Here is a 26,451-nt window from a genome sequence, read left to right as displayed (position 1 = left end):
ATTCCTGTTGTCTGTAAACCACAACAAAGTCTGCCCCCACTGTCATCCTCAAGCTTCAGCAGCCCTTGGGTCCCTCCTGGAGCAGACAGACAAAAGCAATCCATGCAGTCCTGTGGCTTAAGCAACATCCCTGATCTACCTCCATGATGCAGCAGCAATGCTCAGGTGCAGAGCAAGGCCAAGTGCTCAGCCCTTCTTTTCCCTCCTTGAAATTATTGACAAATACTGCCAGCTCAGCCCAGGCTCGGCCTCACCCACAGATCAGTCTCAGAATGAGCACGAAGTGATGCCACAGGCACCCCACCAGCGTTGCAGCACACCCAGGGCTGGCACCAGTGATGGTGAGATGCACCTTGCAGGGCTGCTGCACTTGTGCAGTTTAACTTATTTCACAGTTTTATTCTGGCACGCTTCCACACCTTAGAACCATTCCATATCTGAACCCCATGTCAGCTCCTGTAAGCAAGACCCAGCACTGCAGCAGGGTTGAGTATTCTCTGAAGGAAGGGATGCAACAGCCCATTTTGCACAGCCCACAAGCTCTTCTGGGAAACAGAGGAGCAAATACCAGCTTTCTCTTGGAAAGTTTCATCCTGTCCTTGAAAGCAGTGGCCAAGGCTCCATTGCACAGTGTCCCCGTTCAAGCTGCAGTGGGCTTTGCTCCTGCATGTCAAGAAGGTGGCATCTGCACATTAAATCTGGAATTTGCTGCAAGGAAAACCATGATTTCCATAAGACTTGGGGCAGTCTCCCACTTTCCATAGCTGTTCCCCTGGGAAAGAAGTTGCACCAAGCAGCAGCCTCAGCCCCATCCTGCACCTCACTGCCATCCTCTTTCATCCCTCTCCAGTATGTCTGTCCAGCCCCAGCCCCTCCCTGGAAAGCATCAGGCTCAGTTAGACTAATACAAACTTTTAATGCACATATTAAATAAATATTTCAATCATTTCATATTCAATTTGTACACAACTGAAACAAAACAAAAATCCTCAAGGTAACAGGAAAACCTCAAACAATCAAAAAAGATTGGATGAAAAGTCACCCCTGGTTCTGGCTCCTATCCAGTGTCTTTGTTTGCCCTCCCTGTGAAGAATAATTGGTTTAACCCTTTGGAGAGAGTCACAGTCCCAGGGCAGCATGTGCAGAGCAGAGCTGGCTGAGGATGTTCACTAAAGAGATTAAATGTTTCCTTTGGTGTTTTTTTTTTTTTCCTTCTAAATATAAAATTGGGCTTCTGTCAATACAGAAATTTTGAAAGAAACCCCCTCCCTTCCTCGGGAGGAGCAAGGGTGGCAGTATTTCTGGTCAAAGAAGAAACCTGTAAGAGATGGTTGGCAATGGAAGCACCAACTATTATGACAAGATACTGAATATCACAACAAAACAGCCTGAAATGGCTCCACAATAATTTGTAAACTTTGTTTAATTTTATGGATTAAAACTTGCATCTCATAAAAAAATATAGACAGAAAAAAATATCAGGTTTTGGTGAGAAGTTCACATTTTCCACATGGGGAAAAAATAATACCAGTTATCAGCCCGCTCCACAGCAGCTGTACCTTAGTACTTTAAAACAAACCAAATGCCAAGGATGCTCCCATGGGTAAGAGGTACCAAGTCAGTTCAGGACTTTCTCTGGGGAATCCATCACCCCTGTCCCCTCCTGAGAAAAAAAGTAAGTTGAGAGTTGTGAAGCCAGCAGCATTCTCAGAAAGATGCAACTTCCAGCAACCCCTTGCTCAGCCAAAGAAGTAGGCACATCCAAGAAAGAAAGCATCCAGTGGTCCTCACCCCAGGTGTCACAGTCAGCCCCCATTGGCAGTGTCCCCACATGACCCAGGCTGCAAAAACCACCTAGGAGGCCTCCAACCACCTCCAAAATAAATCCTCTCCTCTTAGCTGTTTTCCAGCTTCTCCATCTTCTCCAGCAAGCATTGCATTAGTTCAGTTCATTTAAGTAGGACATTGCTTCCAGATTTGGATTTCTATGATTTTTTGTTTGTTTGAAACATGATTTTTAAACTCCTTTCCCCCTAGAGCTACAAAAAAAAAAAAAATACAAAATAAAGCACAACCCCAAATAGACTAGAACATTTCTAAGTGAAGGGCTCTTCTCCCTTCACCAGTCTTTGAATGTTTCATTACTTTTAAAGCTGGAGTACAAAAATAGAGCCTCTCTCATTTTTTTCCTATTTTTTTTCTTTTTGTAAAAACCAAACACCCCCCCAAAAGTACCAACAACTAGAGCAGGTAATTTTTTTTTATCCTCCCCCCCTCCCTTTTTTTTTTTTGTTTTCTTTAATACCCATGTGGGAAAGTCTCTACATATAGTCCACCAAGCTCAGAGGAGCATCCTCCAGGAGAGATGCAGGCAGAGGAGGCAGGGGCAGGCACATCAAGGGCCCGCTCTGGAGCTGGAGTTTCTAGTCCTTTTACTTCTCCGGTTGAAGGGGTAGTTGAGGAACTCAAAGCGTCTGTGGGGCTCGGTGGTCTGGTGGCCCTTGGGAAGCCTCTTCATGAAATGCACCTCCCGCTGGTGCTGCCGGGTCTTGGAGCCCTTGCGGGGGCGGCCCTTGCGGGTGAAGGCCATGTACCAGCCCTCGTACTTGGCGTTCTGCAGCGCCGTGTAGTTGTTCTCCAGCACGATCTCCGTGAAGACGCAGTCCTTGCCTTTGCCGTTGCTCTGAGAAGGGGACAGGAGCAGGGATTTAAGTAAAAGGCACTTTCTCAGAGGGCTGCTTCTCACTGCCCCACCCTGCACTGACTGCCGGCGCAGCAGGGTTGCAGAGCTTGTGGGCAACCAAAGGCTCATTTCTGCCACAAGTCAGAATTGCCCGAAATGTGCTTTTCCTTAACAAGCTGCAGGGAGAAGGCAGTGTGACACAATACTGCTCATTGCTGCTTATGTACCCAGCCTTAACTTCCACCACATCCACAGGGGAACTTGTGCCTCCATCTGTGCCTGGATGTAACCATAAGCAAACTCTCCGTACCAATTCACCCACCCATCCTGTCCCCCGGGGTCTTTAATATAGGAGGGGTATCAAGGAGCATTGATTGGCAGGAGAAGTGACATGAGGACAGTGGTGGGGGGAGCGTGGAGTAGCCAGGAACTGAGCTCCCCCCATTATGGGCAGTAGCAGGACTAGAGAGGGACCCACATCGTGCAGCCCCCAGGAAGCAGCTGCAGTGGAAAATCCTTGCAGATAATCGCTGTTCTGGAGGGATTTTGCATGTCCAGCACCCCCCCCCCCCCCCCCACCATGAGAAGGGGCATCAAGGCACAGAAGCTGCATGACAAACCAGCGGGTGGTGGGGTCTGGCCTTGGGGCCAGCCCCATGGAGCATCTTAACATTCCTGGCACTTGTACCATGTAATCGTGGAGAATAGACCAGCAATCCGCCTATTTGTTCGGAGAGATAGAAGGAATGTGCCACACACGGCACCCGCCCACCTCTCTTGCTCCCCCTCAGGCTGCAGGATGGCTTGTCCCCCTGCCCCTAAAAGGCAGAGCTCCTCTCCTGGCAGTCCCCACTCGAGTCCCCGGCAGTTCCCTGCCCTGCCATACCCTTGCACCCTACCTTGCCAATCAGCTTCCCCTTCTTGTTCATGCAGATGTAGAAACCTGTGGCTGCCCCCTTGATACGCACGCGGCTCCCAAAGGTGTCTGTCTCCACGATGAGCTTGGCTGGGGAGAGCAGCAGGGGGAGAGAGGGAGGGAGGTCAGAGGGGATGTGGGACAGGGCTGGCACAGGTATGGAGACCCCAGCAATGCACCCTGATGCTGGGCACTGCAGGCACATGATCTCTGGTAACTGGGCCAGAGAGCCCTAAAATCAGCACACGAGGTTAAGATACAGCCTGTCCCCCTCCCCCTTAACTTGCCCCTATGTCTCTGCATGACCTTGGACACGTCCCTTTGCCACCTTAAGCTGTGCTGGACAGGGAGTAGCTCTGTTTTACCCAGCTCCACAGGGCTCAGTGGTTCAGGTGTCACAGGGGTGTCCCAGACAGAGGCAGGGCAGTGAGCAGGGCACACGCTGGTTGGCAGATAAGAAGGGTCCTGCCCTGCAAACTGGGTGTGCCTGTGGGCACCTTCTGGAAGCACAGTGTGCTGCCAGCTGTCCCCAGCCCAGGGGACACTGCTCCGTGTCCCTCTGCCAGGCCAGGGCTGCAGGAGGAGCAGTGACTTTGCAGCTGGCAGGGGAGGCGTGAAGGGTACAGCCACCCTTTTAATGCCTTTCACCTTTGCACGAGTCGAGAGGGCATATTGATTTGGTCTCAGTTTTTTAATGGAGGCATCGATCGACTTCCGAAGGAGCTATGCAAATTGCTGGGTCGATGGGCCGCCTATAAATAGACCTGTCACCTTCCCTCCCTGCCTTCACCCTGGGAACCCAAGCCCCAAAGCCCATCCATTCCCAGGAAAGGGGGAGGATGGGGACAGGACGTCCTTCTTCCCGCTCCTGCAGCTGCTGTCCCCCAGAGCAGCCCCGATGGGAATGGTGGCTACCTGTTTGCACCTCAAAAGGTCTGTGCTATGCCAAGCACCAAAGAATTCCCCACAATGCTAAAAAGCCAGCTGTGACTGTCCCATCAGCTCTTGTCCAGCATCAGCCCATAGTACTGTAAGTGCTATCCAACCAGGCATTTAGAGGACAGGCCACAAAGGTTCCAAGCCTACACTCTTATTATGGGCTTAAGTTCATTGATGCCTTATTTATCCTCTCCGATTCCTGCACAAGGGATATTCAGTTTCTCAGGACTGCAGCTGACTGCATGCAGCTCGCACATCTCTACCCCAGGATGCTCAGCCTCCAGCGAGCCCCAGCGAGGGCAGCGATGTGGCTCTGGAGTGAGAGGCTCTGCAGAAGGATGAACAGCAGAAGGTAGGTGCACACACAAGTTAAACTGAGCCTAAATTACACTCTGGGCTAGGGGCAAATGGCCTTTCCATCTCTGCAGTGCCTCGCATCCCTTTTTATGACGGATGCTACTGAGGTCAATGGCACCAAGGGTGGGGACAGCAAGCAGACAGAACTGGCAGCTGCTGAGCTGACCAATGGAAAAGTCATCCCCAAATTTTCTGGGGACAACTGATTTGGTGCTGTTAGACAGGCCAAGCTTGATGGGCATGCAGGCACCCCCCTCCTGTCAAAATCACCCTGCAGCATCTCTTGTCCCCAGGCTACCCTGCACTCACATCCCCCTACTCCTAGGCAGGCACAGATTGAACTCGGAGACAAGAAACTTGGGAAGAGCGAACTCCAGGCTGTGCTGATCAATGCCCAGAGCCTGACAAGCACCTAGCATCCCCAAAAATCACCCACGGGAGCGATGGCACTCTGCAAACAAAGCACTGAGACAGTGACCCCCTATTTATCTATATTGGGGAAAGGGGTGGAATTGATCTTGGAGGCAGTAAAAGGTTTGAGGAGAATTGATTTTTCTCTCTGAGAGATAGAAAGAGCTGGGAGGGAGGGAGGAAGGGAGGCATGAAGAGGGAAAGAGGGAGGGAGTGGGGAGGCCTTGGCCCCAGTGAGCACAAAACCCTGCTTTAAAGATGCACATTGCTTCTCTTTTGGACTTTTCTCTTCTTTTTTTTTTTTTCCCAAAGGGCAGCTGTGATTTACAGCTACCAGACGGGTTTGCTGCCCTGCACGAGTCCAGCCCATGTGTCACTCCAGATCTCTTATCCACAGAGGATGAAGACAACCTGGCCCCAGGGACTTGCACCCCTAGACCCTTGCAGGCAGCTCACGAACCTTCTAAACTCCAGCCCCAACCCACAGACAAAAACCAGCAAGAGGGCAGAGGGCTGTGCTGGTGTCTCCAACCACTCGTGGGGTCGAGTCCAAGCTGCAGCTGGCAGTGGTTTTCTTGGTGGCAGGCACAGCCTGGGAGGGACAAGCTGAGCTGCACCAGCCACCCGCCTTCCCTTAGAATTAAAAAAAGTCAATCAAATATTGACAATTAAGACAAATAACTGAAAACACCAGACTCGATGTTAAGTCGGCTGTAAAAATGTCAGCGTGGGGAAAGGGGTCATCTGCAAAAATAAATCAACCCCTTTTACACGCCCACCCCCAAAAATGAGACAAAAAAAAAAAAAAAAGCAGAAAGAAGGGCTTGGGGAGGGGGGATCTTTGCTACAAAAGTGGATTTCTAAATAACATTTGGGGGGATTCCTTTTTTTTTCCCCTTCCTCTTTTGGGGAGTGGGGGAGGCTTAACGTTTTCAACTCTATTCTTTCATTTAAGTGACAGATTTATCCCAGTAAAATTATGTTTCATGCTCAAACTTTGAAGGGAAAGTGGCTACGTAAATGCTGAAAAAATGCAGCGAGACACACTTGATCCCCCAACTGGACTGCGAAGAGGAGAAAGTATTCAGGAAATGTTAAAAAAGGTGAAAGTAAGAAGCGTTTTAATAGTTCTTCCAGACATGGGGGCCTCCCTAGAGATTCATACAGAACAATCCTGAACCTCTATTTTAACATTTACAGACTTGCAACTCTTTTAAAACTTTACATCTGAAAAACTGCTTGTTCTCTTTCTGGTTTAGATCAGTCTTCATTTTCCTCCTTAGCTCTTCAAATGCTTAACCTTTTTTTATTACATTTTAATAGAGTTTTTCAAGCCACCACCAGTCCCCTCCTTCTGGCCGTATTTAAACCTGGTTGTTATTTAAATATGCACTAACAGTTTTTTAAAATCCAGGCGTTAGAGGTCTAAAACAAGATGGGATTTTCTTTTTTTTGCTTCAGAAATTAGCTACTGCCCTTTCAAGTTAGAGCTGCTCCAGGATGGGAATAATTAATTTGCAAGATTAATTCTAGATGTATGAAACATCACATGTAACCTGCACTGTGCTTGTACTGATAATATCCAGCGTGGAATTTTCAGCCAAAGCAAAATGAAGAAATAGCTCTCAAAAACCAGAAAGGTAATGAAAAAAAAATTGTTTATACTAATCTACCCAAGGAAGAAAGGGAAATTGCAGATAATGCCAAAGAAAAACAGTTGTGATACCTATGTGCAACACACAGGAACACAGGCACTTCCCTGGGTGCAGGACCAGGCCTCCCACAGCCGGCCCCGCGGCCGTGCCGGGGCTCGCTGGCCCCACTGACCCCTGCGCTGCATTTGACCATCCCAGCATGTCAGTAGCTCACACGAGCAAAGTATTTGGGCCTCGAGAGTCCCCAGCAGAGGGACTGGACCGGTCCCCTTGCCCCAGAGAAAGTGGAGGTTTTAAGGAATGGGTGCCAGGGTGATGCAGAGAGGCCACGGCAGAGCGCAGGCTTTCACGCTTGCAGAGTCTCTGCTTTGTCTCTGGAGACACCGCAGCATCTTTGCCTGCGGCCGACTGCCTCACTGACCCTTTGCTCATGATTTTTTTTTTGAGAAGGAAGGGATGGGATAGGAAAATGCCACTTTAGACAGTCCTAGATCAGGGAAGGCTTCCAAAGCAGTCATTCCCTTTCTCCTCCCCACCTCTTCTTTTTCAAATTTATTTTCCATTTCTGCTTCAAAAGAAAGTCTCAGGGATTCCCATCCCTGCAAAGACCCGGAATGAAATGTCTGATGATGCTCAGGATGCTGCACACCCAGCCCTCTGAGTCAGGTGCAAACCAAGAATTAAAAGGAAAGAAGCAGAGCCTATCCTTCAAGAACTGGTCCCCTCCCTTGGCACAGGGAACCTGCCCTTACCTTGAATCACACAGCTGCTGATTACTGACCCCTATGTTCTCCTTTTACAAGCCCCCACAAGCCGAACGATTTTAACGATTTCTGGCTAACAAACAGGACGGAAATCATCAATCGCCACGCTGGGCTGCGAACACCTCCCCAGCTCCCCCCTCGCCTGCCCACATCGTGTGTCCTTACCGTGCACATCCCCATCCTCTGCCATCGCATTGATTTTCTTGTTGTCCAAGATCTGCACATGTTTCCCGCTGGTCCGGCTGTACAGCTGGTAGGTACGGACAAGCCGCCGGCTGAGCTGATCTGTCACCAGGCTCTGCTCCCTCACATGCTGTGTAAAATTAGGTGGGGACTGAACAGTTACCTTTAGGAAATTAAAAAATATACAACACACCATTATAATCTCTACTCCTCAGCGGGGCAAGCGGGCTGAGCTGAGATCGCTGGCCTCCAGCTGGGCTTTACGGGAGGCCGGGAGCCAGGACCGCGGCGGTGCCTCCTGTGCCATCAAAGCCTCTCCAGGAGAAGGAGCATTAAGCTCGGGGACACAGTGACCAGAGCCCTATACAGAGCTGTGCCCTCTCCACACCCGCTCTGAACAGAGGTGCTGGTAGCTCAGGAGTAGAACAGGGCTTGGTAACCCCAGAGGCCCTTCCAGGACTCAGTGGGTCCTGACTGGGACTGGGGTACCTTGAGACGGGCATCAAGGCTGGAAGCTGGAGGGGATCAAGGTGGGACATACAGGATGGCACTTCGTTACCCTCTCAAGGGGCTGATGCTTTCATCCCACACCTCTCTAACCTCTGCAGGAGCATACTACTGCTCCAGCTGCCTCAGGCACACACCCCCAACAGTTTCAACAGCTGCCTGTCCTACTCTGGGTCTCAGGCTCTCTATTATTATAATAAGTACCCCACTTACTAAGCTCTTCAAACACAAAGTTCACAGAGATGGTAGAATTATGAGGCATAAGAATTACAAGAAAACCATGCCCTAGTGCAGGTATTTAGTGGTATAACCACCCAAGGATACCAACACGCTCCCCATGCAAACATAGCTCTCATCCCCAGTCAGCTGTTTGCTGCCAGCACGGCGTCGTCCCCAGCCCCAGCACACCAAGCCCTTTAGTCCCGGAGCTGCAGCTGAGCCCATCCTCTTCAGACCCGACACTGCTGCTCCTGGGCTTTAAATGATTTTCATGAGCGGCCAAACCTGCTCCCCCCTCAGCCCAGGCTCACAAGCTGGCACAGAAGTCTTTTTCCCCCCTCGTCTCAAATCCCTCTTTTAAGTCTGGAAAGTTTCGCTGCTCCCTGACATTTATAAAGATGTATTCTGAGCAAATGTTAGGAGATCGCTCCTTTCAACATCAGAAGGCTGGGGCTACCCCCCACCACCCCCACGTCAAATGGGAAGATTTCCTCCTGTCTTAAACAACAACAGAAAACCACAATAAAAGCAAAAGCCGCTGCTCTCCCAAAGCCAGCTTTATAGAGATATCTCCCCTTGACAATGTCATCTCTCTCCCTCTGCTTCTGCCTGTGCATGTGTGTTTCCTATAGAAGGGTTTTGGATAATGCAGCAGGATTCTCTCCCCAGCTCTGATGAGGGTACCATGTGGAGAAGAGGTCATTAGCCATGCTGCTATTTGGTCTCCATCTCATACTCCAAAATATTACAGCTATGTTTTTATACAACTGCACAATCCCAGTGCTCCGTTCCGTTCAGTTTTCAGCTGGAAACTCCATTTTTTTTCCTCCCCCTGCAAGCTTCCAGGAAAATAACAATTTTTAAAAGTAGCTTAAAGGGCATTTTAAACAAAGCTTCTGCACCTGTAATCTCAGGGGGAAGGGGGGCTTCACCCCGGTTTGGAGGCTCACCGCTCCCAGCGACGCGTGCCTGCTGGTATGCGGGTGTTGCACAAGCTCTGCCCGGGATGTTTAATCTATTCATGTCACTTCTGTCTCTGCCGATACAAACCAGCGATGCTGAAGTCTGACACTTCTAAGATGAATCAAAACCTGCACTTTTTACTAAGGTTTTTGCAGGGTTTCTTTTCCTTTTTAAAATTCTGATTTACTTTTTTGGATGAAGCAATGTAGGGGGGAAAAAAAACGGAGCAGAGGGATGAGGGTATCCACAGCGTAATTAGGGGTCCCGGGAACGGGAATTAAAGCTGCTTTAAGATAACCCTGCGTATTTCCTTGAAATCCCGGTACTCTGCCTCACAGCCGTAGTCCCCCGCGCCTTATTTTGCGTCCCGTCCTCGGCTCCGGCTTTTTACACCCAGGCAACTTTTGTCTCCTGGGTTTTAAACTGCTCCTCTTCCCCGTCTCCCTTCCAGCCGAGCCGCTCGGCGGCGGCGGGGCACCCCCCGTCCCCGCGGGGCGAACAAAGCCGGGCAGCCCAGCGGGCACTTACCTGGGCTTGCAGGCAGAGGACGAACAAGTGCATTAACCTGGGAGGGGGAAAAGCGGGAGAGAGGTGTGAGCCGGGGGGGCTGCGGGCGCGGGGCGGGAGGGCTGTGGCTGCCGGTACTCACACGTAGCTGAAGAGCGAAGAGCAGGGGTCCATCGCGGCGCCGGTGCGGGGCCGGGGGCCCGACGGCGGTGCGGAGCGCCCGGGGGCGCGGCGCTGTCTCAGCTCCTCGGTTCCTCTCGCCCTGCCGGCACGTCCTCGCCCCAAAGAAAGGAGGGCACAAGCGGCTACAGAGGGGAAAGGCCCGGCGGCTCCACCGCCCGACCAGCCCCCGGGGCGCTCGGCCGGCGGCCCCTGCCGCGGGGAGCCCCCCGCCCCGCTGCCTCCGCAGAGGGCGAAGCCGACCCGCAACCCCGACGGCGGGGGCGGGCGCGGCCGGGGGGCGGCAGCCGCCACGGGGGAAGCCCGGCGGGACCCCGGCTCCCCTCCCGGTCCCGGCGGTACCTGCCGAAGCGAAGCGAGCAGCGGGCCAGGTGTCGCCGGGGCTTGGGGCTGCCGCTAAGGGCCGGGCTCCGCGGCCAGCGGTCGGCGGGACTCCCTCCTCACCTCGTGCCTCAGTTTCCCCATCCGTAAAACAGGGTTTAAGGGCTCGGAGGGTGGGTCGGGGACGCGGTTCCCCCCGCTGGGGGTTCGCCGCTCCGCGGGCGCGTTGTGGATTGGGAGCGGGCGGGCGAGCCCTCCCGGGACGTGCCAGACATTAAAAGGATTACCGGAGGAGGGGGATGGAGGGGGCCGGAGTTTCGAGAAGGAGTGAGGCTGAGCAAATTCCGCAACCGTGGTGGGGAGCGGGACACCCCCGATTTCTTCGCGAGCATCCCCGCCGGGGCTTACCTTGTAGAGCGGGCGGGCGCCCTCAGGGCCGGCGCTGCGGGGCCATGGGGCCGGGCGGCGGCGGGACGGGGCTCAGCCCCGCAGCCCGGGCAGGGCCGCCGAGGGCTGCATTGTTCCGGCGAGCCCCGGCCCTCCCGGCCCCGCCACCTGTTGCGCACCGGGGCGGGGGCTGCGGCGGGGCTGCGGCGGGCGGCCCCCGGGGCCGGTACCTGGCCGGGGCCGGCGCCGCCTGCTCGGCGCTGAGTGACAGCTGCTAATTTGCCGGCCGTGCCCCGCTGCCGGTCCCCGCGCTCCCCGCGCCCTCCTTTATCTTATCAGAGCCCATAATTACAATTGCTATTTTGCTTCCTCGAATCAGCAATCAGCGCTATCTGCCGCCGCTGGAGAGGCAGCTCCTGTCAGCCGCCCCTGAGTGACAGCGCGGCGGCTGCCCCGCCGCACAAGCACAGCCACACTCACACACGCGTGCACGGCCCGCCCGCACACACACACAGCCCCGCACACGCCTGTGCAGCCCTCCTGCACACGCACATCCATGCAGGCATCCCTCACACACGCAGGCTGCACACAGTCCCTTTCTCACACACACAGCTGGCACATCCGTGCAGCATTTCCCATCAGGTCCCCTCCTTCTCACTTGCACCCCTCACACACTCTGCACACTCCAGCACAGCTTTTCACACTTTGCTTTGCTTACCCCTACCCGCAAAACACAACCCTCTGCCTCACACACAATCACACCAGCTGCAGCTGCAGGACAGGTCTCTCTCTCACATGCACACTGACACCCAGCCTGTGCACTTCCCTCCTTGCTCAGGCACCCAACAGCCCTGGACACAAGTGCACCAACACCTTTCCCCACCACACAATGTCTCACCCCAAAACTCTGCCTACTGTCACTTCTGTCACCTGATCTTGCTCAGCATCTTTCACTGCTGAGGGGTGCTGCAGGCAGGAAGGGGAGCCTGGGCACTGCCCCGTCACACTGACCCCACAGGGCCCAAGGCGAAAACAGTCCCTGCATCAGTATTAACAAACCCAGAACAGGATGAGCAACTGCCTTGTGCTGGCCAAAATTATCCCAAAATTCAGTTAATTGTTCATTTTCCTTCCCTTTTTTTTTTTTTTTTCCTGGTACAAAAAGATGTTTCTAAGGGGGTTTCCAATGTGTAGGAAGAAGTCTTGGGCCAAGCCTGCATTTAACTGGAAGGATTTAGGGGGACCATAGGAACAGGCAGGATAAGCACTGAAGATGCTTGGCAGAAGCAGGAGCTGGTTTCCTAGGGCACGCCACACTCACACACTCAGTTCATCAGTACAGCACATGGTCAGGAGAAAAACCCTCCAGGTTGAGCTGTGTGAACAGTTGATATACCCCAGCACAGGTAAGGTGGTTCCTCCTATTCATCTCTCTGTACTGCCTAAGGAAAACCAGGCAAAATCAGAGCAGGAAACACTAGACACTCCTGATGCTCTAAATTCAGGCAATCCATACTTTTTTACATATAAAAAAATCAAGGAATTCAGTCTATTTCCCAGATGCTGCTCTCCTTCACCAGTGGCCACCTTTACTTTATCCCTGCTGGGCACGGGGTCAGGCAGGCACATGTCACCGTGTACACTGCAGTCTACTCAATAGCACCATTTCCAGAACAGCCCAGACTGCCTTAAATTGGGAGATTTACGGTGTCCTGTATGGGGTCAGAGGCAGCTGCAAGCTGACAGTCCCGTGTGCCCCCTGCCCTCAGCAAACAGGCTCAAGTGCCAGTCATGGCTGTAAAATCAAGCCAGTGTGGGATCACGCAGGGGTGGCCACACTTTGCCTGACAGGGGATGACAGACGATGCTCCTGTCAGCCATCCTCAGGCCTACAGCCAAAGCCTCCACAGCCCCCATCCTACCCCACCTTTGGGAAGGGAAATGGAATGAGCAGGTCCGTGACAGCAGCCAGGGACAGGCAGCATCACAGCTGCTGGGTTCACCCCACCTCTGCTGCATGCCTTGGATCATCTGCTCCTTGCAGGGAAGATGGGGGCCTGCACAGAGGCATTTGCCTTCTTCCCTTGGTGCTTCCCAGCCCACCTGTGTTTGCAACAAGAGTGACACCCCCATCCACTTTTGTTTTTAAGTAAAAAACATTTTTGGCTAGGCTCTCGCCCATGCCAGGCAGAACAAGGGAAATTTGCCTGCCTGTCAGCTCCTTCACAGGCCATCTGAGATAAGCCCCCTGGTCCAAAGGGTGAGGGTCCCTTCCATCCCCTGGCACTGAGGCTAAATGGCTTGTCTGGCTCTCCTGGGGAGAAAAGAAACTCCAGCCCTGTGCTCCTGAGACCAGCTGGGCCTCAAGCCAAACTGCTGTGGAGATGGTGGAAGAAAGCCCAGTGTGGCAAAAAGACCTGGGGACCTGCTGTGCCCCCAGCACACCAAGCAGCCATTGGGCTGTGACCCCTGGAAGAAGCTTACCAGCATGGTCCCATCAGATCTTGTCCTGCTGTCCCACTGCTCTGTTGCCCCAGTCTGCAGAACTGGGACCATATTTAGACTGGTCAGATACAGAAGGGTTTTCCTTCAGAGAAGAGCTCATGTTCATGTTCATCAGGGACATTAAACACTGCAGATGAATCATTAGCAGCAGAGATGTGAGCTGCAGCCTTCCCATCCCCTCTCCCACAAAGCTGAGGGTACCAAGGTGCAGCTACAGGGCTACAATACCAAGAAGCAGGAGCTGAGAGAGGAACCAGGACATAGAGGCATCAGTCCCAGCCTGGCTGGGGTCCGGGCTTGGTCTCAAACTTTGCCCACCTCCTTCACCCCACACAGAACCTCCTGGCAACTGGGGAGTGTGGAGGCAGCTCCTGGAGCAGCCTAGATTGAGATAAGACAGGAAGCAGATCAGGAGAGGATTCGAGTTGGAAGGAGCAGCAGGTGAGGGACTGTGAAACTCTGGGAGGGGTCTGTGCCTCTCTGTACAGCAGAGACTGGGGAGGGTGCAGCAGATGCTAAAGGAAGCTCTTCCCATTCCCCTCGTGATGCTCAGCACGACACCCCCAAAACCCAGGGCCACCCCAGCACAATCCCTTCTCTCTTTCAGGATCTCCCTTAGCACATCTGCAGGACAGAGCCAGATTCCAACTTCCTGCCTGCTTCTTTATCATCCCTGTCTAGCCCAGTTTTAGCCAGAAATAGTCCACATACACCACTTTCCTTGTGCAGCATGACAAACAGTGGTGCCAACTCCTGCTCCCCACAAGAGATCAAAGCCAGCAAAGAGCATCAGCCTGAAACCTCTCCACTAGCATCCCTTCTTTCAGAAAGGCAGAGACAAGGAAAACAACACCAACCACAGCTTTAGGGGCAAGCAGTCCAAACTGGGCTGAATGGAGACAAGGGCTTCTAGCAAACTGGGAGCTCATATTAGAAGAGGAGTCTAGGAGAATTTGGAGTGAGGGGAGGCCTGCAAAACACCCACAAGAGTTTTGCCTTGAATACCTCTTTCAGGGGGAACTACCACTGGATAGTTTCAGGAGAAACCATCAGGTGGAGAAGCAACCAGGACGTTGCTGCCACTCACAGAGAGAGGCCAACAGGCAGAGTTCCCTGCTCCTGCCAGGCAGGGACACAGACAGGGCCACAGCGCTAATCCCGGCTGATGGAGGAGAGCAGTACCTGCAGCAGCAGCACACAGCAGCACTGAGCCGGCCAGAGGCCGGGGAGAGCTCCTCTCTGCAGGTGCAGAGGGCTCAGACAGTCTGCAGAGCAGTTGCCTGGCAGACAGTGTAGGCAGTAGGGTTGAGGGTTAGCCAAAGGCTGGGCACACAAAGGTGAGGACACAAGTGCAGAAAGCACTGCCCAACACCTGAGCATCTCTCTCTGCTCCAATACCATTATGAAGAAGAGCAAAAATGCACAAACCCCAGCATCCTGTAATGTTTTACAGCCATGCCTGGAGGATGTTTGGCTATAAAACAACTTTTTCCACCCCAAAATAAAGACATGGAGGTTTCCCAGCAAATCAAGAGGGATACTAGCCCACTCCACCCTCACCCTTCCCAGCCCCGTGGCCCAGTGCCCCCAGCCCTGCCTGCTGATCCTTCACTGTGGCTTTAATGGGGCGTTTCAGAGGCAACAGCAGCTCCTCCATGGCTGAGCAGCACAGAGCAGCCCGGGGCAATCCCACTGCTCACCATTAACCTGCCCCCACCCCCCAAAGGGAAGGAACTTGGCGAAACCCCATTGGGATGTGTTACATGGGAATGACCTTGTCTTCACTACCCACAGCACCAAGGCAGCCCCAGGGCAAATGAGGAGCGGGGAGGGGAGACACAGCCCACTCACAATTAATTCTTCTCTCTATTCAATTACTAGCAGCAAGACTGAGGCATGTTTTCTGGGTGGTGGGAGCACCAGGCCAGGAGACTGCCCCTGTGTTCTAGTCACAGCCCCCTGGGCCCCCTGTGCAGGACCAGACTGAATGACGTGGCCTCTCTGGTCGCTCTTCAGCAGCCTGTTCTCATGGCTTCATTTCAGAGAACCAGGCTGACTCCTCTGCCCCTCACCACCTCCTGTCCCTCCTATCTAGCAGCTTTCTAGAAACACAGCCTTTGCTTCCATAATTTCAGTTTGTGCTCCTAGAATTGCAGGTGTCAATATTGGCTTCACCACCCTTCAGTGGCCACGTGCTGGCTCCCAGCAGCGATGCTCCTGCAGATCAGAGAAGACAAAGCTGGGTTCTGCTTTCCATCCATCCATCCAGGCTGGGCCATATGGAGGAGAGCTCACCACTCACTACAGCAGGGCTGGCAGCATAGCAGGGGCTGCCTGGGGGGCTCAGCATGTGGCAGCTTCACTCCTGGCTCCCAGGCAGAGCAGGGGATCACCCTGTCATCCAGGACAGTCCATGGATGCACACACGGATTTTCCAATGGTGTTAAGCATCCCCTGCATTCCAGTCTGTTGAGGCCGGTGCTATTCTCATCTCTGGCATCCCCACCCAGCACATGGGGTCAGCCAGGCACATGGATAATGATCTGGCAGAGTTAAGCAAGACCAAGAGCCTTGTGGAGGGCACTGAGGAGGAGGCACATGCTCAGGTCCCATCCATCTGCAAGGAGAGAGAACTAGGATGATTCTGTGACTACCCAGCTCAGGAAGGGGTCCATACAGAGAACTTGAGCTAGGCAAGCCAGAAACAAAGACCAAAGGGTCCCAGTGAGGGCAGTTTGCATGGCATCAGCTCAGGGAGAAGGTGACATCTCCAACCCTGCATGATTTGAAGCCGAGGCTGAGTATTTTTGTGCAATTCTGCTCTGTGTTGAACAGGGGTCAGCAAACAAGCAGCCTGCCCAGGAATGGCCATGACACGTGCAAAGGGAAGGGTCATACCCATGGACATGTGGGTGAGGACATGTGTGCTCATGGCACTTAGGTAGCTCCACTCCATTCCTGACCACCCTGTACAGACCAAACAGCACCTCCAGAACCTGCTCCCAAGACATTCCTGGCTGGCACAACTTCCCCAGCATCACAGTCCCAGCCCAAGCTGGGGTCTCCAGCCACATATCATCAGCAGGACTGGGAAAGGGTGGGTCAAAGCTAGGCTGGGTAGGCAGGGGCTCCACTGGCCACCCAGGAAGGTGGGAGCCATCACTCAATGCCAGGTGTCACTGTCCTGTTGGTGGGATGGGGTCTGTGGCTCCTTCAGGATCATGAGTAGCTGAGACACAGATGCAAAATGCTGCTCCTTTCTTGTCTCATTTTCCAGCCAGCCCCATCAGGCAATTTGGCTAGGTTTGGGTCCTCTTAGGAAGAGAACTTCTGTGCCCAGCCCGTGGTGGGGTTAAGCCTAAAACCAACAGCAAGGCCCAGAGGGGGCTGTATGTGGTGGCTGTAACTCTACCTTCGTTTGTTTGCTTACAGCATCCACCCAAAATGCCCGTGTGTGTCTCTGGGCCTCTGTGTCAGTGGCAGCTGAACTGCTGACCCCAGGAGTTTGCAAAACACCAGGGTTATGGCCCCTTTGACATCCCAGCCCATCAGAGCCACAGCTCATCCTGACCCTGGCTCCAAGGAGCCAGGCCCCAGGGCACCCCACATGGCCCTGAAAGAGCTGGGGCTATGGGGAGGCAGTGGGGCCAGTGGGAGTGAGCCCCAAAGGAGTGTTGAGGTGGACACACACGGTACTTGCTGCTGTCCAGGCTTGGCTGCAGCCCCCCACCTTTGCAGGAGGCTCCATGGACCACCACGCCACGTACCTGCCCCAAATCCCCTGCTAGTCCTTATCCATGCACAGCCCTTCATCTTCTGTCAACCCTACAGCCCCCACTCCATGCTGGGATGAGGACTGGCACAGGAACTGTGCCCCTTCCATGCCCAGGCTGTGCCTGATCTCTATACTGCCCTGCAGACCTCTGTGTTTTAGGAAGATGGGGAACATGGTCACAGACAAAACAACAGCCAGAGCCTGGACACAGCCTGTAATTGGTTTCTCCCCAGTAGCAGCTGTGGTAGGGGACTTCATGCTACCCTGGAGTGTGGCCATGGCATACACAACCCAAGCTGCCATCATGGTGCAGACACCATCTCCAGGATGTGCAGGGGTGGGTCAGGGTTGCAGGGGTCAGCCTAGGCACAGGTGTAAATGCCCAGGGAGTTCATATAGAGTCTGAGAGCTCTCCAAACATTCTACTTTCATTTTATTCCCCAGGAGCCAAAATCCTACTTCCCAATGGCCAAGCCCCACTGCTAGACTATGCTGCCTTCCCCTGTGAGCTGAGCATTAGGAGGTCTAGCAGGACAGACCTGCCACAAACAAGGTCCCTGTCCCCTCTGCTCTTCTCATCCTCTACTCTGCCCATCAGCAACCACCCTTCCTATCCAGCCCCAAAAATCTCATGCACTGCAGCTCAGGGGTCTTTGCCTGCCTAAGAACCTGTCAGGGGAGCAGGGAATGGAGGTATGGAGTAGTGTGAGGCATCCCACAGGCCCTGTGCAGAGACTTCACCAGCAAGGACACCACAGAGATAAATCCTGCAGCCTAGGGCTCTGCCACTGACATCCCTGAGAGAGAAACTCTGAGAGATCCCAAATCCCCTTGGGACACAGCCCAGATGCTCCATGCAGGCCCTGTTCCCCTGGATGCCACCAGCCTGGCAGGGACGTGTGGCCAGTAGTGACAGTTCTGCCAGTGTCAGGGACAGCCCAGGGTGATTAGATTGCACCTCTAGGGGTCAGAGGGCAGGACACCTGTGACCTCCGGGCATCTCGGCTGCGGGTGCTGAGCACAGAGCTGCCAACACTGCCCTGATGTGAGGTGGCTGTGCAGGGGCTCAGGAGGGGACAGTGTGTGACAGCTGCAGGGAGCCTCAACTCAGGCTGCCCTGCATGGAACTCTCTGCCACAGCCCAAACACATTCACCTTTAGCACCTGCTTTATGTGTCTGTGAGTGTCTGTGAATTTAAACCCACACAACCCCTGCTCCAACATTATCCCATGCTTCTCCAGCTGTGCTCTTCCTGCACAACAAAAAGCCACAACACCACCTTCATGGAAACAGCCCCCTCTTGCCTTCTGGGCAGCACTGTGGGACTGGGGACACAAGTCCACATCACAAGCAGCCACATTATGACAGCCTGCCACCACCCCGAGTATGAGCTAACTCCTGGGCCAGGATGTGAATCCAGATGTCTGCTGTGGAACTGGGAGCAGGAGGAACCTCTTCTCCTCCCACAGAACACTCAGTGGGTGAACAACCACACATCCAAGCTCCCAACAAACTTGAAGCAGTCTGGGGAGGACCCAGCACGTGTCTGAGCAGCAGCATGCAGGAGATAGCACCAGACCTAAGCTTCAGTTTTTCCAGCAGAGAAGGCCATTCCCACGCAGTGCATCAGCACCATTTCCCATTGCAAGGCATATTGATGGGAAGAGGATGGGAATTACTGGCAGCCTGGCCCTTCCAGATCCTGTTGCTGCCTCCCTTGTTTGCAATCTGTCCTCTAATGGGGCCTGCCCTGGTTCCCTGAGGCAATAGCAGAGGTACCCGTGCCCACTGCCAGCAGGGTGGAACAGGGATGGCAGAGTCAGCTAACACTTCAGAGAACAGCACACTCATCACATCCACCATCAGGCTTGTCCCAGCTAAAGGGGGCTCTGCTGTCCCTTCTGGCTCCTGCTGCCACCAGGGTGCCACATGGCTGTGTGCCCACTTCGCAGAGCTGCTGCACCCCAGGATAGTGGAATGCTGCATCTCCTGGGGTGTCCCCCTTGCTTCCTTCAAAGCCCAGGCAGCTAAAACCCAGAGAAAAAGTTTTACCCCGGATCGGCGTGGGAACCAGCAACAGGGAGTTCATGGAGCAGGGGACCAGCCCCACCTACAGCACAGTTACAGCTGTGCTTCTCAGCCGCCCTGGGGCCGTGGTCTAAGCCACAATGAGTTGAAACCCAGCCAGAACTCTGATGGGGCAGGACCCGCTGGGGCATCAAAAGGAAAGCCACTTCCTGACCACATTCAGCAGAGCAGCTCCCCATCCTGCTCCTCCATCCCTGAAATAGCAACTCAAACCTGACCTCTGAAATCAGACCATCCTCTGGGAGCTGCTGGCCTGGCCCAGCCACCCAGCGGGAGGAGGCAGCCAAGCCCCAGCTTAGCAAGGCTGCACCTGAGCCAGGCCCTGCAGCAAGCAGCCTGAGCCTCTCACCAGGAGCAGCAGGCTGGTTTGGGAGGGCTGTGGAGTGTGTGGCACCATGGGTGCACAGCCACCCTCAATGCATGATGAGCTCCATTCATATTAAGCTCCATTTCTCTGCTTCATGGAGCAGGGTTACTCACTGCTGCCAGAGCAGGGAGGGATCCATCACCAACTGTATCAGCATGCACAGCCCTGAAGCAGCAGAGCGGGTGGGTGCTCAGATCAAATCAACACCCAGAGCAATCCTAGAGCCACCTGGACTGGGGCAGATTTTGGCTCCCCTGGTACTGGCACATCCACCCCCTGTTGGGAGAGTGATGGGCTCCACACCCTTAGGTGTGTCTCCAGCACGGGGAGCTCACGTATGTACATAGAAACACAACAACTCGATTACCCCCTCACCCTATGGAAGACAAGGCAGCCCCCTCACACCAGGAGCCCCATGCTTCACTCCCTGTGCACAGAAAGCCTCCTGCCCCCCACCAGCACTGAATATCCCCCCAGCCCAGCCGTGCCCAAGCCCACCTGCTCTTAGACAGCCCTGTTTGTTTGCCCAAGGTATTTGCAGCCGGGGGCACCTGCTTTGATACCATCAGCTCCACGAAGGAAGCTGCTCACCTAGCGTGACCCCTGTAATCCCATCCTTCCCCATTAAGTGCTGTGTGAGCGCATCCCCCCTCCCAGCCTCCTGACATTTCAGCATTTATCTCCCTCTCCCCAAGCTGAGCACATCAAGGCTGTGACATTGCTGGGGAGCAGGAAGCAAACCTCCCAAAGTCATTTAGAAAGGGGCTTGGCAGTGCCAACACACCCCAGCCCCTCTATTGCTCCCTCTGTGTTGGGGGCATCCACTTCCCACAGCACTGCCCTACAGCAGCGCTGGGGACCAGCCAGCACTCGTGGCAAGATCTCGAGCTCAGCTGTTCCTACACTGGGGTGCACAAGCTTTGTTTCCTCAAGCCTCCTGCCACCACCCTCACGTCCCCCATGGTGCCACCTTTGCCCCCTGCCAGGACAGTCTCTGTTCCAGCTACCTGGATACCTTGAAGTACACACACCAGCAGCCTGAAATAATCTCCTTTTACTGTTGAAGAGGCCAAACGCGCCTTCTCATAAGCCAACAGGGCTTCTTCCACTCTGTGAATCATCAGCATCACCCTCCCAGGATGGAGCAGTGCCCATTCCCTCCGCTCATCACTCCCCATCAGGCTTGGAAGCAGCTGCCTCCCCCAACCCTTCCTTCCAAGAGTGCCTTGTTAAAAATGATCTGCCGGCTCCCGTTCCCCTGCATTTCCACGGAGCACGAGCACAGTCGAGGTCTGGCAGATTGATTATCCCTGACCCCTTCCAGGTGCACATCGCCAGGGAAATCTGGTGATGGGGATGCCAGCCCTGGCCGGGGCTGGGATGGCGCTGTCCCAGCCACGGTTCCATCCCAAGCCCGGGCTCTGCGGTCCGCCTGCCCCCTGGCGGTGCCGCACCGGCCCCCGCCGCCTCTCCATCCCCGTTTAACCAACCTCAAGGGTGGTAAAAAAACCCTTCTTCCTTATATTTGATTTAAATAAACCCTTTTAGTTTAAATTTATTATCCCTTGTCCCACCTCAACAGGCCCTGCTAAACCATCTGTCCCCATATTTCTCGCAAGCCCCCTTCAAGCACTGAAATGCCACAGAAAGATCTTCCCAGAGCCAGCTCTTCTTCAGTCCTTTTCCCTTTGCTGCTAGGGGCTTTGAAGCCTCATTCTGAGAGCTAAGCAAAGTCTGTTTGGGGCCAGAAGGAAACAGTGGGTAGGTGCAAAGGACCTGCACAGGTTCCAGAGAGAAACATAATCTAGAAAATTGCCTGAGCGAGGATCCATCCTGGATTTCCCACATGAATCCAGGCTACTGAGAAACTCACTGTCCCAGGGTATCAACAGAGCCAGCATGACAAAACAGTCCATGGTGCTTCTCAGGAACAACATCCAGTGTCTCAGACAGGAGGACTGGGACACACATTGACACATGGGCCAAGAATGCAAGACTGACTGCAGAGAAAGTGCCAGAGAAACATTTAAGGGCAGAACCAGCCACCATGGGTGAGAAATGCCACCTGGCTGAAGTGCAGAAAGGATCAAGCCCTCTCTACCCAGGCATGGGGTAACAACTCCTCAGCAAAGGTCACAGCTCAAACTTGCCCCACTGAAGCGTGCATGGGAAGAACCTGCCAGCCAGCAGGGACCTGACCTTTCTTCAGACCTGATGCCTGAGAGATCTTTATTGAGTGTAAGAACAGTTCTTTACAATGCAAATTGACCCAGAACTCCCCCAAATCAGAGAGGCTGTGAGCTCCCACCCCACCATAACTGCAGTTTAGAACAGAGCATAGGCCCCACTTTCACACTTCCAAGTGTATAAAAAACACCAAACTGTGAGTAAGCAAAAGCAAACAGATTAGAATCAGTGAAAGTGCCTGTCCCACACTGGCTTTACATCCATCTGCTGGAGAAGGGGCCAGGACTGAGTATTTCACAGCCAGGGAAAGGGGGTACACAGAGCAGAGGTCCAGGACAGCAAAAAGGCACAGGGTAAGGATCACCCTCTTCATCCCCAACTCCCAGAACAGGAATCAGAGAGAGGGGATATACCAGCAGCATCCGTCCAGTTTTGGGATCACCCTCACAGGGCTGTGTGAAAGGAGACACCTCAGTGCTGGGAGCAGCCCCTGCTCCCCAAAGAGTTAAAACAGCATTAAAAAAAAAAAACAAAAAACAGCAAATGTTGAGGTCCTGGCAACAGGCGTCCAAGATAAAAACCATCCAGGGAGAGAAGTCCCAGTGAGTACCTAGGAGAAGAACCAGGTTGAGATCAGCAGACTTCAGCAGCACATTCCACCCACACTTGCCACAGCAGTACCACAGCCACCCAGATCCTTCCCCCAGGGCGGGCTGGCCCCTCACCTTGCCTGGAGACAAGTTACTCCTTTCTCCTCCTACTTCTTGGCTGGCTTAATAGGAGGAAGGTCCTCCTCATCCTCCTCAGACAAGTCATCATCCTCCTCAAAGGAAGCATCTTCCCTGTGCACTGGGACACACAAGTAACTGTTACTCACCAATGTATGTCTGTGCAAATGCAACCAGCCCATGAGACACCCCAAGAGCAGAGCAGCTCAAGGAGCTTAAAGCAGCTTTCACAGCAGCTAACAGTGGGAAATAAGCAGCATCCCAGCTGGAGGGAGGTCTCAGAGGAGAATGGTAACAGGCAGACATGAGAAAAGGGGAGAGATTGAGATGTCCAGATCCCTTTTCCCATGCAAGGCCTCATGGTAGGGCTGGAATCCCTGCACTGGGATGGCCCCTGGGAACCAGCACAAAGGAGGGACAGCATGCCTGCCAGGTAGCACCCAGTGCATCTCCCAGCAGCTCCCTGGCCGTTTTTGACACTGGAGCCCCTTCATACCCCTGACTCCTCCCAAGCTTTTCCCCACCCTTCAGTCCTTACTGATCTTGTGCCAGCCGGCAAGGTGCACCGGGCCAGAGCCTGCTGCCAGGCGAAAGGTCACTGGAGGCTGCAGCTTGAAGTTGTCCAGACTCAGCTGCAAAGAGCAGAGATGGAGCTGAGTTAGGGGCAGAGGCAAAAAGCAGAATATCCCGTAGTTCTCAGTACAGGACATGTCCATCTGAGGGCACCTACAGCTAGGCCGAGGGTACCCAAGGCATTTGCCTGTGAGCTGCAGATCCTAGACTGGGATCCACAAATATCCAGAGCTGTCCTGTTCCCTGAAGCTATGCACCCCCGAGTCTTCAAATCAGCCTCTTACCAAGGGCTGGCATGACAACTTCAGATTTGCCAAAGGCACAGTGATCTCTTGGTTCTCATGGTTTCGCCCAATGACTTCCACCACGTTGCACTCGTCCTTGGCACCATCAGTGAGGCAGACCTGGGTGGGAGTGGACATTGTGAACAAATGCTCTCCCAAGGGACACATCTGGGACAGGACAAGTAACTCACAGCAATGCTGTCAGTCCAGGTGTCACGCAAGGAGTGGGGATGCTGCTCCACAAAACAGGGAGAGCACTGAAAAACCCCATAGCAATTGTCCCCTGACTGCCCCAGAGAGGGCTCTGTGCCTTTCCCAGCTGCAACAGCTGTTACTGCAGTCACCTGAAGGGATGGCACCTGGGCTGCATTTTCTGCTGATCTGATCCACGCTGACAGGTTCTGTGCTCCTGGGATAGAAAACATCTCCAGGAAGAGCCAGGAATAAAGCCCTGTACCTATCTGGGCTTGGGGAATAACAAGCCAGAGACCAGCTGGTGTGGATCGATGTGAAGCTCCAGCAAGGTCAAATATAAGGGAAAATTTTTTTCTTCACTACCTGCCTGGAGCATTCCCCTACTCAGCAGTCTCCTGCCACCACTGGCTTTGCACAAGCACCTCCGTATGATGGATAAATGTGACCACTCTGTGTCATGCCCTGAGAGCAGCCAGTCCTGGGACCTCAGCCAAGGGAGTCCCCTGATCCAGCCCAGCCAAGGAAGGAGGATGAGCCTGGAAAAGGGGTATAAGGACGTGGGCAACTACAGGAGAGAACAAGCACAGTTAATTCACATTTCTCTTACCACAGAGAGTGCTAAAATGTGGTCAGAATCATCTTCTTCATCCACCTGAAATGTGTAGGATTTGGTACTGGCAGTCAGCTCACAGCCTAGAAGGAGGAGATTAAAAAAGCAGTAGCAAGTATTACACAACAGTCACTAAAGGTGAGGGGGAACCCTGACCAGGCATGGATATAGAATCCCTAAAACTCTTTATTTTCTCATGTGAGAAGCAGCATCAGACCAGGGCACCCTGGGCTCCAGGGTCTCGGAAAACTACACATCCGCCTCTGCACCATGCGTGGACAAAACCTGGTGTCCCCAAAGCAGGCTGCCAATAAGCAATGCCCATGGGCACCCAAGGTTCCCAAGTACTGGCAGGGCAAGGTTCTTCCGCTCCAGAGAGCAGAACAGTCACGGCACACCACTGTGGGAAACAGGAGGGCACAGACGAAAGAGTGACTCTGCTCATGCCATTGCCAGTACAACTTTTTCTTGGATGGGAGTCTGGAAGCAGACAGACACAAAGTGCCAGACCTGAATGATGAGGATACCAAGGGGAGGATACCAGGCCAAGCTGCCGGGAGCTGGAGTCCCTCAAGAGAAGTTTTGAAATATATTTTATTACACACTTCTTCAGACAGTTACAAAAACAAGGGAGATACATAAACTACGTGCTTAGCTCTTAGGATGAGGATTCAGCCGACCAAAGGGAGGGACTAAACTGCCCTGGGTACGTTAACTTATTGCAGGATGATTCACCAGTGTGAGGCTAACCGGAAAAACACAGAGCTGAGCGCTGCATACCAGTGCCGGCATTTCCAAGGGAGGGGAATCAGCCTCCACGAGCGCAGCCCGGGGCAGGACCGCTTTCTTCCCATGCTTATATATCGGACTCAACGGCGGGGAGGACCAAAGCCCAGGCGCATAAAAGGCCTGTGGAGCTGTAACTGCGCCTCCCGCAGCGCAGCGTGCGCCGAGCCGCGCTGCCCTGCCCTGCCCGCGGGAGAGCGGCGCAGGGCCCGGGCGGCGCGGCCGAAACCCCGCCCAGAGAGGAGGGGCACGGCCCCAGCGCCCTGCCACAGGCGCCACGGAACGCTGACGTGGGAGCGCGGGGGATTAACCAGAGGAGCGGGAAAGGCCGGCTCCAACCCCCCGCCCCGTTAATCCCAGTCCTCTAAAGCCGCCGGAACACCAAGAGCCCACGCGGCTCCTCCCAAAACCCCCCTGGACCCCCGGCATGTGCCTGCTGCCTCCCAAGCCCGGTCATACACGTGTTTCTCCACACTCTCCTTCCCCCACGGCACGTTAGTGCCCTCCACGTGTCTCTCCACACCCGCGTGTCTCTCTTGCCTCCTTCCCCCCACAATGTCTCTGCTGGCCCCAGGTCTCTCACCGCCACCCCCCCGGTCTTATTGCCCCCACACGTGTCCCCCCCTCACCCCCACGTATCTTTCCAGCCTCCACGCCGTCCCCATTACCCACCAAAGTCTCTTTCTGCCCGTCTCTCTCCTGTCCCCTATTAATTTGCCCAAACGTGTCTCCCCTGCCCCCAGCTCTCTCTTGCCTTCCCTACGTCTCTCGTCCCCACACCCCCGCCCCGTGTGTCACCTCCGCAGTTCATCCAAGACCCCCCAGGTGTGTCTCTGTCCCCCTGGCCCGTGTCCCCCTCACCGAAGAGGACGCTGCCGGGGCAGGCGGGCCCGTGCGGCTCCATGAGGCGGCGGCGCTGGGAGCGGGTCCGGGAGCGGGTCCGGGAGCGGGTCCGGGAGCGGGGCGGGCCGTGCAGCGCCGTGCCGAGCCGAGCCGCCCCGCCCCGCGCCCGCCCCCGGGGACACCACCAAAGGGTTCTGCGGCAGCGCCCCGCCGGCTGCCTTAATTCGGGCATTTCCGGGCTGTCCTGGGCCTTCAGCAGTCACTGACCCCACCGCAACCGTGGAAACGACACACCGGACAAACGGCCCTTACTACCGGCTGCTCACATAGCGCCCTTCTCCCCGGGCACCATCCCGGCCCACGGCAGCAGCCGCCCCAGCCCTGGGGAGGAGCCTCAGGGCACGGAGCCGGGAGGCTGAGGGCATAAAGAGGGCTACCGAGGGGGGAAGAGGAGATTGACAAGGATGGAGGGCGGACCACATCGGCAGGACCTGTTCATCTCTATCCCCGCTAAGCA

At 54.4% G+C, this 26,451-nt stretch overlaps 2 protein-coding genes across 2 annotated transcripts; both read right to left on the bottom strand.

Moving 5' to 3' along the window:
* Positions 1 to 2,395: 2,395 nt before the first annotated feature.
* On the bottom strand, positions 2,396 to 10,278 carry FGF8 (fibroblast growth factor 8). The gene is made up of 5 exons (XM_021536239.2): positions 10,247 to 10,278; positions 10,126 to 10,162; positions 7,891 to 8,071; positions 3,583 to 3,689; positions 2,396 to 2,683 (listed from the first exon to the last, which is right to left on the bottom strand). The coding sequence occupies exons 1-5, from the start codon at positions 10,276 to 10,278 to the stop codon at positions 2,396 to 2,398; spliced, it is 645 nt and encodes a 214-aa protein (XP_021391914.1).
* Positions 10,279 to 21,940: 11,662 nt separating this feature from the next.
* On the bottom strand, positions 21,941 to 26,286 carry NPM3 (nucleophosmin/nucleoplasmin 3). The gene is given in 8 exon segments (XM_077784507.1): positions 21,941 to 22,525; positions 22,641 to 22,764; positions 23,182 to 23,275; positions 23,501 to 23,620; positions 24,303 to 24,388; positions 25,953 to 26,085; positions 26,088 to 26,148; positions 26,261 to 26,286. Coding segments are annotated over 7 exon segments (612 nt in total). The 3' UTR covers positions 21,941 to 22,525; positions 22,641 to 22,672.
* Positions 26,287 to 26,451: the final 165 nt, after the last annotated feature.

Source organism: Lonchura striata, chromosome 7 (genome assembly GCF_046129695.1).
Source record: "Lonchura striata isolate bLonStr1 chromosome 7, bLonStr1.mat, whole genome shotgun sequence".
Taxonomy (NCBI): Eukaryota; Metazoa; Chordata; class Aves; order Passeriformes; family Estrildidae; genus Lonchura; species Lonchura striata.
The sequence above is the reverse complement of the archived record's forward strand: the minus strand, read 5'-3'. Positions and strand labels throughout refer to the sequence as shown.